General features: G+C 38.2%; 1 protein-coding gene across 1 annotated transcript in view; it reads right to left on the bottom strand.

The window, feature by feature from the left end:
• Positions 1–5,713: 5,713 nt before the first annotated feature.
• Positions 5,714–14,755, bottom strand: part of LOC135698023 (uncharacterized) — a 124,394-nt gene continuing 115,352 nt past the window's right edge. Inside the window, exons 3-5 of the mRNA XM_065217895.1 lie at positions 13,812–13,988; positions 6,787–6,901; positions 5,714–6,552 (exon numbers count right to left, since the gene is read on the bottom strand). Of these exons, the coding sequence (XP_065073967.1) occupies positions 6,363–6,552; positions 6,787–6,901; positions 13,812–13,988 (482 nt within the window). The 3' untranslated portion in view covers positions 5,714–6,362. The remainder of the gene's footprint in view (positions 6,553–6,786; positions 6,902–13,811; positions 13,989–14,755) is intronic.

Genomic DNA, 14,755 nt, shown 5'->3' on the forward strand with positions numbered 1-14,755 from the left:
AATAAAACCCCAAACGTTTGCGTTGTTTCATTTGCTCACAAAAAAATCCGAAAATCGTCGAGTTTTTGACGTGTTACTTGTATTTCTCCCCAAGGAGACTTTCAGCCGAACGCTGGTACGTCTCCGGAAAATGTAATCAAATTAAAGCTGGGAGACTAAGGAGTAGCTTGAATACATTAAGCGAAGTGTTTTGAACCATGTTCATTTTAATCATACAGAAGGGAAACTAATCTCCTTTCCATCAAGATAAAAAACAATCAAAAATCCATTGAAAGTTACCGAGGATGTTACAACTATAGTGAAAAAGGTGATTTTCGTTTGGTGCTCGAAGGGTAAAATGCTATCTTCTGAATATTGCATTGCATAAATACCTGCTCGATCAACAGAGTGAATAGAATAGAAAATATGCATTTTAAATCTCGTTTTAGTTCAAAAAACTAAACTAAACTTAACATGCAATTTTAAAACAAAATGTTAAACATTAGCATTTTTTTGCTAGTACAGGTTTGAGAGGTATTTTTGTGTGTGTCAAAAATATGGTTGGACAAATAATCAGAGTTATTCAATCGATAATCCTAAATATTTGTCCAACCATATTTTTAATTGTGATTAATTTCCCCCCGTTTTACGGTAGTCATATTGAGTGCCCAAACGGATCACCTGAATTTTGGGAATATTTTCTGAGTAACCTGGTATCATGAGCGAATATCTGAAAGACGTGATTTTAATTGTGGGACAGTTGGTTTGTTGAATTGTTGGACAGGGTTTTTGACTGTAAAAATCGACTTTGGTACACTCGGTGGGTCTCCACATATGTTTGGCCCTGATCCCCAGTTAACGTTAACAAGCCCCTGTGTTCCGGGTACTATTCTGGATGTGACCAAATCTGGCATGAGCCAAAATTTATCATGCGAAACATCAATCCACAATGGCTACACCTAGTCATGAGCCGGCCCAGAAAGTGGCCAAAATCCGACAACACTCAAGATCACAGGATCAATAGTTATGTTGTTAAAATGATAATATTACATTACAAGTCCAGAAACTTCCTGGACTTGGAAACTAAACAAGGAAGCGCCTCTTCATTTGACAACGAATCCATTGCACACGATGGCGACCCAGCGGCGAAACTGCCGCTCAGGTGTGGGTACCTGCGTGAATTTGGTTGCCGCGGTAAGCTCGATTAATTCGCTACCACTGCTGCCATGAATAAATTGCACCAGTGTGAAGGAGCCTTTACTATGGTGGCTGTCACAACATACTTGAGGGAGCCTGAACACTAGGGTGTCCCAACATTGCACTTTGTCCCCACCAACAAATCAAACTATCATTGAAATTGATAAATACAAATCACCTACTTTGTTGAAAATCACTTGATAACATTTGTTTCGAAGTTTCTAGAATTCAAAAGGAGGATATATGAGCGGAGAGGAATCACAAAATTTATTAGTTTCCATTTGATTGCCGTAGCAAGCAGAACCAAAAAAGAAAATCATGTCACCAAAAACCAAGCTCAACTCGGATCTCATCACCGGTATTGCGAGGAAGCATTTTTCCAGAAACCGTTTGCCGTCGGAGTTGGCCGTCATCAGGTACTTTCGATTCAAGCATGAAACCCAACAACTTTCAATCGGACAAAGCATTCGAGTTGTGGCTTCAGGGGTCCTTCAACATGTCTGGATATGAACAATTTAGTTTTGGAAACTCATTATGACTTCCATTAATCTTGTGTTTGAATTCTCATGTGATATATTATAGTCTTTCGATACATACTAACCTGAACATGTTCTGTCCGTATCTCCGGAACTAGATGACCGATTCAAAAAATCTGGTCCATAGTAAAAATACCATTAAGTTGGTTATTTTTGTATAGTTCTGCAAATATATAAGAATAGCATTCTAAACTTTGACTATATGTTTAGTATAACTTTTGCGTGAAGTCAACGACTTACATAGTTGAAGATGCTGATTTCAAATAACGGACTAAAGTGGTAATTTTTATACGATAGATGAGGAGATGAAAGTATAGAATTGATAGTTCCGTTAGAGTACGGCACTGTGAAAATTGCATATAGAGAGTAGAAAGCGAGCAAGGACAACTTTAGGAAGGTACAAATCGTTTTGATCATCTCTCTTTACCAAACTCCCCCGTTGGAGAGGGATGGTGAGGGATATTCCGAGAGTAGGAATGAATATCTCGATACCTTAAAGTGGTATGTTTGAGCCTGACATAAGAGGTAAATTACCAAAAAATAATACCAACAAAGTGTTCCCACAATATCATTCCACAATACCACCCAGGTATTCTTTTGGTATCCAAACATCAATTTTTGGTATTCACAAAGTATTGTGCATGTAATTTTTTGGTATTATTCTTTGGAATTTTACCTCTTATGTCATGCTGGTCAATGCCAAATTTTGGTATCAGATCAGAATAAGGTATTCATTAGTTATTTTCTCCTGCTCGAGCGCCACCACTGGGGAGTTTGGTAAAGAGAGATGATCAAAACCAATTTGTACCTTCCTAAAGTTGCCCTTGCTCGCTTTCTACTTTCTATATGCAATTTTCACACTGCCGTACTCTAACGGAACTATCAATTCTATACTATAAAAATCGTATAAAATTTACTATCGTATAAAAATTACCACTTTAGTCTGTTATTTGAAATTAGCATCTTCAACTACATATTATAAAATTGAAAAGTACAAAACACATATTTACATTACCGTCGTATTAAAAATATTAACGGCGGCGTATCAAAAATAAGCACGGCGACGCGCAGACTCAAAAACGTCGGTGGCAACGGAGTGTAAAAAATGTCGGCGGCGTCGGCGTAGCGCGGCGGTGCTCAGGATCTACCTAGTCCTGAGTAGGGAATTATTTAGTTTGGTTTAAAATAGGTATTAGGAGTTTTTAGATACTTTCATATTTTCAACAAGATCGAACTTTTGCCCCACTTGCACATCCATTTTGAATTCTACACATACCTATGGTTCTTTTTCTTACCGAGGCTTTTTCTCGGAGAGTAACATTCACGCATGGGTTGTATGCGAAATAGATGCTCGAACGTTGTTCTTTTCATGAATAAAATTTGTTGGTATCTCACCAATGTAAGCCGAGTCAAGCCGACTGTTTCTACTGTTTTCGTTTCGAACAATGGAGTTATGTCCTGCTCTGGAGAGGAACAAGAAAGCAGGACATGACCTTTTCCTCAAAAGGGACGACTACGACGACAACGAAGGTCCAAAGAAACCTTCGGAATGTCGCAGGCAATGAATCACTGCTGCTGCTGCTGCTGCTGCTACGAGGAAAAGAAAACCCGAACAAACTTAGAGGAAATTCGGGAAAAATGAACATAGCAGGTAAAATGATCACTTGACTTTTCTTACGGTAAAATCAAAGACACACAGACGTAACTTCAATCGTCGTACTCGCATTTAACGACCAATTTGAATATTACTAGATTTGCGAATCCCTCACACAGCGCTGGCATCAGATCACTTTGCCATTTCTAAATACATTCTATCGAACTTGTATGCCACATTGTTTGAGAACTGGCTATTTAAAGAGTTACGTCTGTTTGTCTGTAGTGAAATCATAAACATTCTGTAAATGTGAACAATTGAAAAGGTAGAAGACGCATCGACTGAACTGCACACTAAGAAACAATAATGTAAATTTAGGTGCTCTGAGATTGACATACACGAGCGTCAATTTTGACATAAAATTTAGTCATAACCCGCATAAACGCGAACCATAAATTGACCTTACCTAAAAAGGTTAAAAATTGTTTATAATCCCTGCTAAACTTTAACTGAAATGGTTATGGAACTTTACATGAACGTTTAATGATAAAGTTTCAACCTTATGTATTATGGTTTTTTGGAACTGGACCTTACAAATAATGGGTTGTTAAGAACCATTACCATTCCAAATTCTTGTTTTCTCCATACATTTTCAGAAAGAGAACTATATAAGAACGTTTTTACTTATGATTTGAGAACATTAATGGTAATGGTTATGGTAGTCAGTAAGGTCCATTAATGGTTTTGTATTATATATGTACTTTCGAACTTTTCAGTCTCAAAGCATTTCAAACTGAACATTGCATTAGGTCCGAAGAGAATCGATCAATGTTACTTAGTACCTAATGCAATGTTCAGCTTGATTTATTTTACATGTCGAGTATTAGTACAAGACACTGAAGAAGTCTGCACATTGTAGACGAAATACGCGTATCTGTCAAGGATAAGCAAATAAGGTAGTGGAATTAAATGGATATTACTAATCTTTCTCTCTCTCACCTGTATAATTCCACTAAGACGCCCACATTCATCAGGATTTACATGACATGTTTGTTGACGTTTCATCCTTTATGTCAAAGATGGATTCCGTCACGTGTAAGATTAGGTGTTTCTAGGTGTGTGCCTGTTTGCTGAATTGGATGATATTTTCTATAAATAACCCCTTAAATACGTCAAATGTTCATTTTACCCGCATTTCCCCAACCAAGAAATGAACGGATGAGAATAGCAAAACGGGAAAGTTTCTCATCCACCACCACCCCCATAAAAGTGCCATGAATATCTAATCGAGCATGCCGGGAGCTGTTTGGGCTTTTGCAACGTAGCCTCGTTCGTGCTCTCTCGCTCTGCCCATCCGTCGTCACCGATGTCGTCGCTGCACAGTTCATTTGAAAAATTATTAATTTTAACAGCTTTGTTTTTTCTTCTACTGCGCTTTTCAAACACTGAAGCACCATTTGGGATTGGGACGTGGAGCAGCATTTTTAGTGGATCCGAAGAAGATTTCTTGCAGTAACAGTATAAGTAGGTAGCGTAGGACTAAGGGAAGGAATTGGAAAGTTTTCCATCGGTTCACTTGAGCTTTCTACAAAAAAAAAACGATGTTTAAATATTGAAATCATTTGTTTGCAAGTGTTTTGCGGTTGACCCATACCACAGTATTTCACTTTCGGGCTTATTGGTTTTGCTTTTTATCTGCAGCATCACCAGTTTCCAGAACTGGTAAGCGTAGGTAGATTCTTTGAATTACGTTTCTCGTCCCAAGAGTTTTGAATGTTTGTTTTATGCTGAATCCGATTTTTTCTACCGACTAAGTTGAGATGGATTGAAATATTTAGTGTTTTACTTTATGCGTCGGTTGCTAATAATCTGGTTTTGAATCAACTAGAATCATATCGTAGCCGTACCCGTGTGAGGGTAAGATAATCAAAAGAGTGACCGTTGAGATGAAAGATAGTATGATATGAAGTAAAAAGATATGCGGAGATTTAACGCAACTTTCAATGCGAAATGTTAGCCATACGAAAATCGTCTCACTACTCTATCTTGCTCTCTGAAGCACTTGCACATATTACCAAAAGCTCTTGCCTTTAGAGCCTTAGCATTTTAATAGCATTTCTACATTGTCAAGCAAGTGATAAAGTGTAAAATCACACTATAAAGTTCGTTATACAATCGAGAAATGATTGGCAATTATGAAGAGCAAGTCGACGAAGATTTAAAGCTGACTCGAGAAGCTGTAGCGAGGTCCAGATGGTGAAACAAACTGGCCACTGAGCCTAACCTGCAGCGTGTGCAACAGATGATGGCGGTAATGTCAAAGAAAGTTTTGATGGAAAAGTAATTATTTAAAATAAAAAAAAACCTTGTCAAATTATAATAAAACAGAGTTCGTCTATTTCCCATCCACCCAGATGATTAGCAACCACTGACGCTCTTAATTCGCTATTGATCACCCGTTGTTCTGTACTTTTCATAAATCATTTACACCTTGTTCATTAAATTCCTACAGTTTGTATCTGCTTTTTCACTTCTCAACTGTTAGTTCAATAATAATTAATAAAAATATTCACGATTATTTCATTTTACATTTTGATTTTCATGTCGTGCTTATTACTTAGGATAATTTTCGCATTTTTCTCTTCCTTATCACATAACTAGCATATAATTTATCATTTGTTGGTCGATAGATTAATTTGCAGTATTTTTTATTCTTATCTTATACCACTGAAGTGTAACTTCTCTGAAGTTTTAAGCTGGCGTGAATTGCATTATACAAATAATGACATGCGGTGGTGTGTGCAGTGGATACAGGCAGCCAGGCGAAGTGAATATCCTTAACCTAATAACCATATAAAATAGACTGTGCTGCACTGCGCTCCATCACTAAAGATACTGCTGGGGATGGGGATGAGACTTCGATTAAGTGTTATTAGCATTATTATCGTAAACCAGATGGCCGTCCGCCGGTAAATCTAACTAAACGCTACGACGTTTCACAGTTTTCATAAATTATTCGCTCGGTAGTGATGATGGAGTGGCTAAGTCTTACTTTGTTAGCTCCCGGCGCCGAGCAGATGCGGAAAGGACACCACCCTCTGCCGGTGGCAGTAGAGAATGTAGCCCACGGCCAAGCTCACGGCCGCCATCTGGAGAACGCCGATCCGGTGGGGACCGCCCGCAGCTCTCGGGCTGTAGTTACATGCATCAGCATCGTTGCAACTTTGCAAGCAACCGTGGACGTATCTGTGGAAATGGAAAAGTGGAAACGGAGAAGGCAAATGGGAGCTTTAAATGATGGAAGAGCAGCAAGTTGATGACGGTGCTTGATACATTGAATGGATGATATAACTTTAATTCTATTCTGTCGATAATATTTATTAGCATTTTTCCACTTCTTGATGCAAACGTCAATTGGAAATATTTGTCGAAATCACTGCCATTTTCACTCCAACATTAGAAAAATAATCCATCCCTCACCTATCGTCATAGAAGAATCGCCCACAGTGGGACATCCGTATGATTTCCGTATCGGTAGTCAGCGTACCGCTGTCCAGGGCACAGCCTCGGACGGTGATTGTTTCTCCGGTGTCATCTGGAACGAGATAAAAGTTCAATGAGGTGATGAATCAAATATGCAACGTTGGTTAGTCGGTCGTCGTCGTCGTCGTCATCGTCATGGAACTGCCCCCTAATGGTGGATGGACATTGTCCACGTCCTTTATAGTCCCAACCGAGAGGTATTACGAATTCATGTAGGTGTTCGTATCGACCGCAGGTATGCACGGTTCGCCGAAGTCCTTTTAATGGTCCGTTTTCCAGGATACAGATAACGATGTAAAATATGCAGTAGCTCACAAACCACACACATACATAGATTCATACCCAGATAGGTGTGTGTGTGTTTGTGTGTGCGAGGGGAAACGGCACGTGACCTCCTTTTGTCATGTTGAAAGCGATGAACCGTAAGTTCTAGTTTATATGCAAATGCCGGTCAAACCCTTTTCTTGTTTTTCACACTTGCAACAGGAGTCACATCATCACTTCATTGCATGTCCATGTTCCGGCTTGGCGACATTGGACACCAAGCCGAGTGTTGTGTCATTCATGGTGTGCGTAGTCCTATGCCTAAATGATTCTTGAATGGGTTTATGGCAGAAGTTATCTCAATATCGGCTTGTCGCCGGGATCTGACATGGCCGTAAAGATGATGGATGGTGACATTGAGTGCCAGTCCGGTACTGCACTGCTGGTTCACTATGTCTGGCATCGCAAATGATTTGAATTGAAACAAGGATATGGTTTTACTATGTTGAGTCATAACCATGAAATTAATATATGTAGTGCTATTTGTAGCCACATTCTCGGATAGTCAACTTTGCTAAATGAAAATCTTAGGATTGATTTTGGAACAGAATTTGAACAATGAAGTCTAGTTAAAAGCCGTCCACTCCAGGCAACAAACCCACAAACTTGTTGGATATTTGAATGCTGATGAGCCACAGACAAATAGGCATAACTCTTCATTTTGATCTTCACACAAGTTGTATCTTTTCTGTAATAATTGTATAATTACAGAGTTGATTTAACGTCGATAGGATTAAGTGTATGTTTTAGAAATAGTGAAATTTTTGAATAATAAATCATATTCCAAATCTCCTTTTCCCTCTCCCGATCCTAACAATTGTCATCCACTAACCTCGAGAAGACCACGAGTAATCGGTTCCAATCCTTTAATTTTAGATTTAAGACATTTATAATGTATAAAGAAAATGATAACTTGGCTCTGCAAAGTTTATTCAATTGAACCTGTACAAATAAAGTAATTAACAAAAAAAAAAACAAGCTGTATCTTTACGCAATAAAGCAAAGTGGTGCACTTTCGGAGCGATTTGGCAAGCTGGTGTGCAGAAGAATGCATAGTGTCCGCACGGGAAAATACTTAAACTCGATTTTTCGTTTACGGAAGTACACCACCACACCGCAAAATAAACGTAACGCCTGCGTTATGTTGCACCGGGGACTAGCAAAGGCAACAAAAGTCATAGAAACGTGAACTCTGTTATGAAACTCATGATTTTGTTCGGTAAAAATTAATTAAGTTCATGAGCTGTACTTAATATCGTGAACCTGTTCTCGAAAACGGGAATATGGTACAATGGACTATAAAACGTCAACATTAATATAATTTCAATGTTTTGATTGGATTGTACAGTATGGAAGTGGAAAGAAACTGAAAACGACGAAAGGCTTGGCTGGAACAACCACCCATACCCCAAATTGGCAGCAGGCATCTGACCAGCAGATTGAGGGGACAAACTTTCAGGTCATCAACGGATCTTCGGTCACCATGAACGCCACTACCACCACCTTCATCATCATCATAACAAGCAACAAGCACTGATCACATCCCCACCGATGCTAGCCGCATCGGTGCTTGCTCATTTTCCCTCCCATGCTATTTCTAGGTTCCGAACTATCGGAAAACATACCCACTGCCTCTGGGGCAATCTTCAATTTTTTCTCCATAACTGGAGCCGTTTGGTCGCTTTGGAACAGGACGTTCACTGGTTAAGCCTTTCCTTCCACCATTCTGACGATACGGCTCAGCTGAATCCACTAATAAGCTACATACTATTCTCGACGAATCCATGCACTCACGGGAAAAAATCCGTTCCCAAATTTGTCAACCTTCAGTCACGAATTTCAAGAGCAAGTCAATTTTTTCGTTTACGAAAGTACACCATGAACAAAACTCATGGAAACGTGAACCTTGTTCCACAAAATAAAAATAACGCCTGCGTAACGGCGCTCCATGCACCAGCCCAACCATCGTATGTCATGAAAACTCTTCTCTTGAAAATCACGTCACAGTGGTTCTCAAGCAGATGAATCCGACCAATACTCTGGAACTAAGGTCAATTGAGGAATACTGGTCATATTGAAGAAAAAGGGTGGAACTGCAATTTACCCGAATAATTTCAAGCGGAAACGGAATCTGGCAGCCAAACAACTCAGGGGAAACATTTCAGAAGGGTATAACTCGAAACGTAAACAATGACTTTGAACGTCGATTTCTCTTGAATGACCGCACACCCACGGAATCTAACTACACCAGCTCATAGAACAAACATGTATCTGTCAGATAATTTAGTTAGTTTGAATGAGTGTGTTGTCATTCGTAAAAAACCGACGATCCAATTTATTGTTTTCGTTTCAAATTAGACCCTTCTGACATGTTTCCCCTGAATTGTTTGGCTGCCAGATTCCGTTTCCGCTTGAAATTATTCGGGTCAATTGCAGTTCCACCCTTTTTCTTCAATATGTGCTTCACAATTGACCAGTATTCCTCAATTGACCTTAGTTCCAGAGTACACTGAAGTCTTTTTTTACACGGTTTTTTTTACGCGGTTTTTTTTTTACACGGTTTTTTTTACACGGTTTTCCACGATTTACACGGTACGTTTTTAACGATTTCTCGACAACGATACAACCTATCGACTTGATTCCAATCACATTATCCGTTTCAAGCTATTTGTAATCGAATGGCATACTTAAAAAAAAAATCACAATTTTTGGTGTAAATACAGAAATTTTTAAAATATGTCTATATGGACCATATCATGCTTTAATTACAAATGGCATCAAAATCCGATTTTTTAAAAACATTTAAGCATGCGAAAAATCAAAATCTCGTAGGTTTTTTTTTACACGGTTTTTTTTTACACGGACCGTATCCCCCGTGTAAAAAAAGACCTGAGTGTATTGGTCGGATTCATCTGCTTGGGAACCACTGTGACGTGATTTTCAAGAGAAGAGTTTTCATGACATACGATGGTTGGGCTGGTGCATGGAGCGCCGTTACGCAGGCTTTATTTTTATTTTGTGGAACTTTTCACGTTTCCATGAGTTTTGATCATGGTGTTTTCACGTCCGGTTGTATTGGTGCAATATGTAGTAATACTAACCTCAACAAATTGCCCTTTTGAATAATTCCTTATCCCTTACTACGGACCATGCATCACATGGGAAGTATAATTCCATTACACATCATAAATTAAATACTCACTCAGCTCGACATAGAAACAATGACCCAAATTCTTAACATACTGAGAAAACACTGAGTCAGCACCAAAACCTTTTCCTTTTCCTTATTTTGAGACCATTTAAGTGCTACCATATGTACACAATAAATTCCGTGCGTATGTACGCCAAATAGTTTACAAAACAGCCTAACGCGTCGCTTCCCTCCATGCTAGTTTTCATTTGAAGAACTCGGTAAAATAAACTCACATTCTACTTTCAACTGTCTAAGACTATAGTGGATAAATCCGAAAGTCCGATCTTGCCACAAATATGTGAGAGCATGTTAGTGAATATCCGAAGATAATACATAACAAATCGATGTCAAACTCATTTTGACAGTTCTACTTTCATACATAGACAGAGGAAAATAATAAACAACTTTACACGGCGTTGCTCTCGCTAGTGTGCGTGCATTAAACGTCACTAATCTCTATAGATTGCATCGTTTAACTCGATTTGTTTATATTTTTACTTAGGACCTTTTTTAAAAGTAAGAAAGGAAGAAGTGTTAATTATGGCAAGTTTTGCTATAATCAATCCTCATGTTTATTCGTGAAATTCATATCGAAGATTGATCACTTGCGTCGGGAATCAACCTTCCAGTCGTATGAAACAGGTCCAAATCTGTTAAAATCCGCCCGCATTTTTGTTAGTGTTTGCACTGGTTATGAAAAAATAGTGGACTTTTCAGGAACACGGCAAATAACTCACCAACACTAGCGGACCGTGAGTACTGTGCCACTTACACATCTATCCATCTTGGTCAGGAAGTATCTATGGCTAGATACAGTCTTCTAAGCGGTCACCATTGCACAGTGGTTCCTGGCCGGTCAAAACCTCAAACATCAAAGTTGGTATTTTTTTATTTCAATATTTTTTTTATCATTTTTACATGTTTAGAGTATCTTAAATTGAATGATTTGTGCAGTTCTGTTGATTAAATATTTTTTTATGGCTGTTATAGTGTAGCTATATCACAAATTTTTGAAAAAAATCGTTATGTTTCTTGATACTGTTTTGCTCAAATATAGCAAAAAATTATGTGTTTATCAACTTGGTTGCTTCACAAGAAATGTTCCTCGACTTATTTCACGTCAAATGGATGGATAAAAAGAGTGTCTGCACTGTTTTTAGTGACAGTTTCAAATAAAAATTTAGCAAAAATGTACTTTTTTCACATTTAGACTAAGCAAAACATATGACGGACACATCCGCCCACTATCCTATAGTAACCAAAAGATAGCTAGAAAAGTTAGCTTTCAGATAGGCTTTAATAAGTTTTGCGATTTTTTGCGAAAGATGTTGAAATTAGGAATAACAAGTAAAGTGTTCTTTCGAAAATATCCGTTTTTAAGTTATATAACCTACGGTGCATACGGTAGCAAGCTTCACAATGCCTTTTTCAAGGCACATCAACACGCACACACATACACACACGCACCATATATCTAATTCTTATGATTCATGAGTTATGATTTTTTTAAACAAGCAGGTTAGGGTGGCTCCTAGACAATCGGCATTCTTTAAACATCTTTTTATACGTTCATTTCTCGTGAAATTTTATACTAGACATAAGAACCTTTTATGACGCATATTTTTGCTAAGGTGTTATCTCTTTTATTTGAATGCTTTAAACACAAAAAGCTCTTCCAGTTTTTTTTTACCAAAAATGAAGAAAAGACGATGTTTTCAATGAAGTTTAATGTTTGAAAATCGATTTGCCCCATATTGAGATATTGACAATTGAAAAGAGCCATTTTTTCGAAGAAAATAGCCTTTAGCTAGTTGCTTGAGCAAAAATATGCGTCATCAAAAGTTCTTAATTAATAAGAACAATGTTTTACGAGAAATTAACGCATGAAAAGATATTCAAAGAAAACCGATTTTAGTGGCCACCCTAAACTGTTTGTTTAAAAAAATCATAACTTATTAACCATAAGAGATAAAAATGTTGTGTCTTGAAAAAAGTTGCTTTGAATAGAATGTTCTACAACTGTTTAGAACACTGCTTTGGTCTATCTCAAATAATAAAAAAGTTTGTATTTTAAATTCACCAATTTTATGGACCACCCTAATTTTACGAACATAAAAAGATTGAACAAAGAATATGAAGCAACTTTCCCTAAGAAACCATACACCTAAAACTGACGGTTTGGGCGCAAACATTTTTGTCTTCCTATATACGGCTTTGGGACCATTGTGCATTGGTTTTGGTTCTACTATACTCCTTTTTGTGACATCTTGATTGTCAAATTTTCTTCGTACTGCTAATAAACATTTATTTCAACTGTTTTTTGCCTATTTGCAACAATTTTGAGGTTTTGGCTAACTTTTGTTCTAAGGAGAACCACTGTGCATTGTCGACACATTTTCTGTGATAATCGACTGCCTTTGCTTCGGACACTTGCAAATGAAGCTATCAAATAACAGTACCAAACTAAAATGTCTAATTAAAGGGTCTGTCATACGACACTGTCGCCGAAGACCGTCACGAATGGATGTTTTTTTAGTTTTTCTCATAATGAGAGCCGCTGATGTAGTGCTTGAGTGAATTCTGAAAATAGTAAGCAACGGTGTCCTAGTAATAACATTTCTGAACAGAAATGGTTTAATTTACACCGAATTGAGGAGTTAGAACGAAATCACACATGTCATATGATAGTTATTTGATAATTTCCTTTTTGCTCGAATGTTGTTCTACTGTTTGTGTTGTGTAAGAGAGACGACGGTAGAGCATGAGAGTACGAATACAACATACGAACAGACTGTCGCGCACGACAACAAAGCGAGTGTAGTAAAAAACGTCAACAGTTTCAACCCCTGGCTAGATATATGATCTATAATTTGATTTGTATAAGCGGTTGTCTACGGGGGTGGGGTTTGAAATCTATCAAAAAATGTCTACTTAGTTTATGGATAGCTCCTTACTAAATTTCACAGCTAATTTGTCAGAATGCTTCCAAATATAATGAAACCTTTCGTATCCGACTGAAACAGAATCGCTTTTGTACCGTATAGTTCATTTGTCGGTCATAAATTAGTTTCTTGACGCGGAAATGTCAAATTCCGCAGGTTGGCTAGATGCAATCCTGCAGTTGATCGAGCGGTTAATCGAATCGGTTTAGTTTTAAATTGCATGTGCTATGGTGGTTCAGCATCTATACTAGGGATGACATTTAGGAATTCGATTCCTAAACCAGATAAGTGATATCAGTGGCTGTACGAGCAAGCCAGTTTGCTTTAATGTTGATCATCGGGCAACAATATAGGCAAATGTGTCTACCACGACCCATGACGATCCGTGACAGTTGGCCTGAACATCCCTCCTAAAACCTTGTGTCGGTCATATCTATACAGTATCCCAATCATCACTACATCGCATCCCATAGCGATTGTAGGTGTATGAGGTGCATACTCACCATAGTAACCGGCAATTTTGATGCACGATGTGGCCGGGAATAGTCCGTCCCGGCCTTTCCGGCCACCCATGCAGGGCGATTCCAGTATCGCTGTCGAGTAGTTGTTGTGAAAGGGATCGTCGCAGGCTTTGTTCGCACCGTTCATTGACACACATTTAAAGCAATCAATTCCGTGTGCTGAAATGAGAGAAAATGTTGGGAAACGGTTATGCAGGTAAACACAAGAGGCATGTTTATTTTTATTTTCAATCTCAGGTTTGATGCAAACACATTTTCTGGCTGTGCTGCTGGGTGGGTGGTCAGTCAGAATGATTACAATGTTGTGCAATAATTGCAAATCGGACTTATGCTGCAACACGGCCTGGCGGGGGTGGGTTTGCTAATTGATTTATGAATAAAATATTTGCCACACGCTTCCAAAGCGTTTTAATGTACTTTACGCTGAATATCAACTGAATGATTAATTATGCATGACCATCCAAGCCCGGCGACGACGGGTAGGGTGGGATAATTTATGCTTAACGCTGGACCGTAAATGAAATTGTTTTGTTTTCGTTACCACCAATGCCCGTGGGATGGCACCGAGAAAGTTCCTATGCGTATCGTGTGGTCCGATTAGTACAATGGAACGATCGATGGAATGAAAATGTGCGGTGGGAATTTGAAGCTGATAGTTTAATCAAAGACCAGTACAGTTCGACAGTAATGGTAAATATTAAATTTTTCGATAATCGATTTTTCCCCGTATCCCATTTTCTCTTCCGTTAATAACTCGGCTACATTAACGATAAATGATTACTGTTTGACGTATCTAGATTTTTACTCTTTCAAAGAACTGTATGTGTTAATTTACTGGACATTTTTTTAAGGTCGTTGGCTATTCAAAAAGAAAGTCGTTGAAGTTTTACAAGATTTTTATCAGACTCTATTTTTTACAATGAATA

This window comes from Ochlerotatus camptorhynchus, unplaced genomic scaffold (genome assembly GCF_037179485.1).
Source record: "Ochlerotatus camptorhynchus isolate MF236.1 unplaced genomic scaffold, CSIRO-AGI_Acam_v1.1 ptg000081l, whole genome shotgun sequence".
Taxonomy (NCBI): domain Eukaryota; kingdom Metazoa; phylum Arthropoda; class Insecta; order Diptera; family Culicidae; genus Ochlerotatus; species Ochlerotatus camptorhynchus.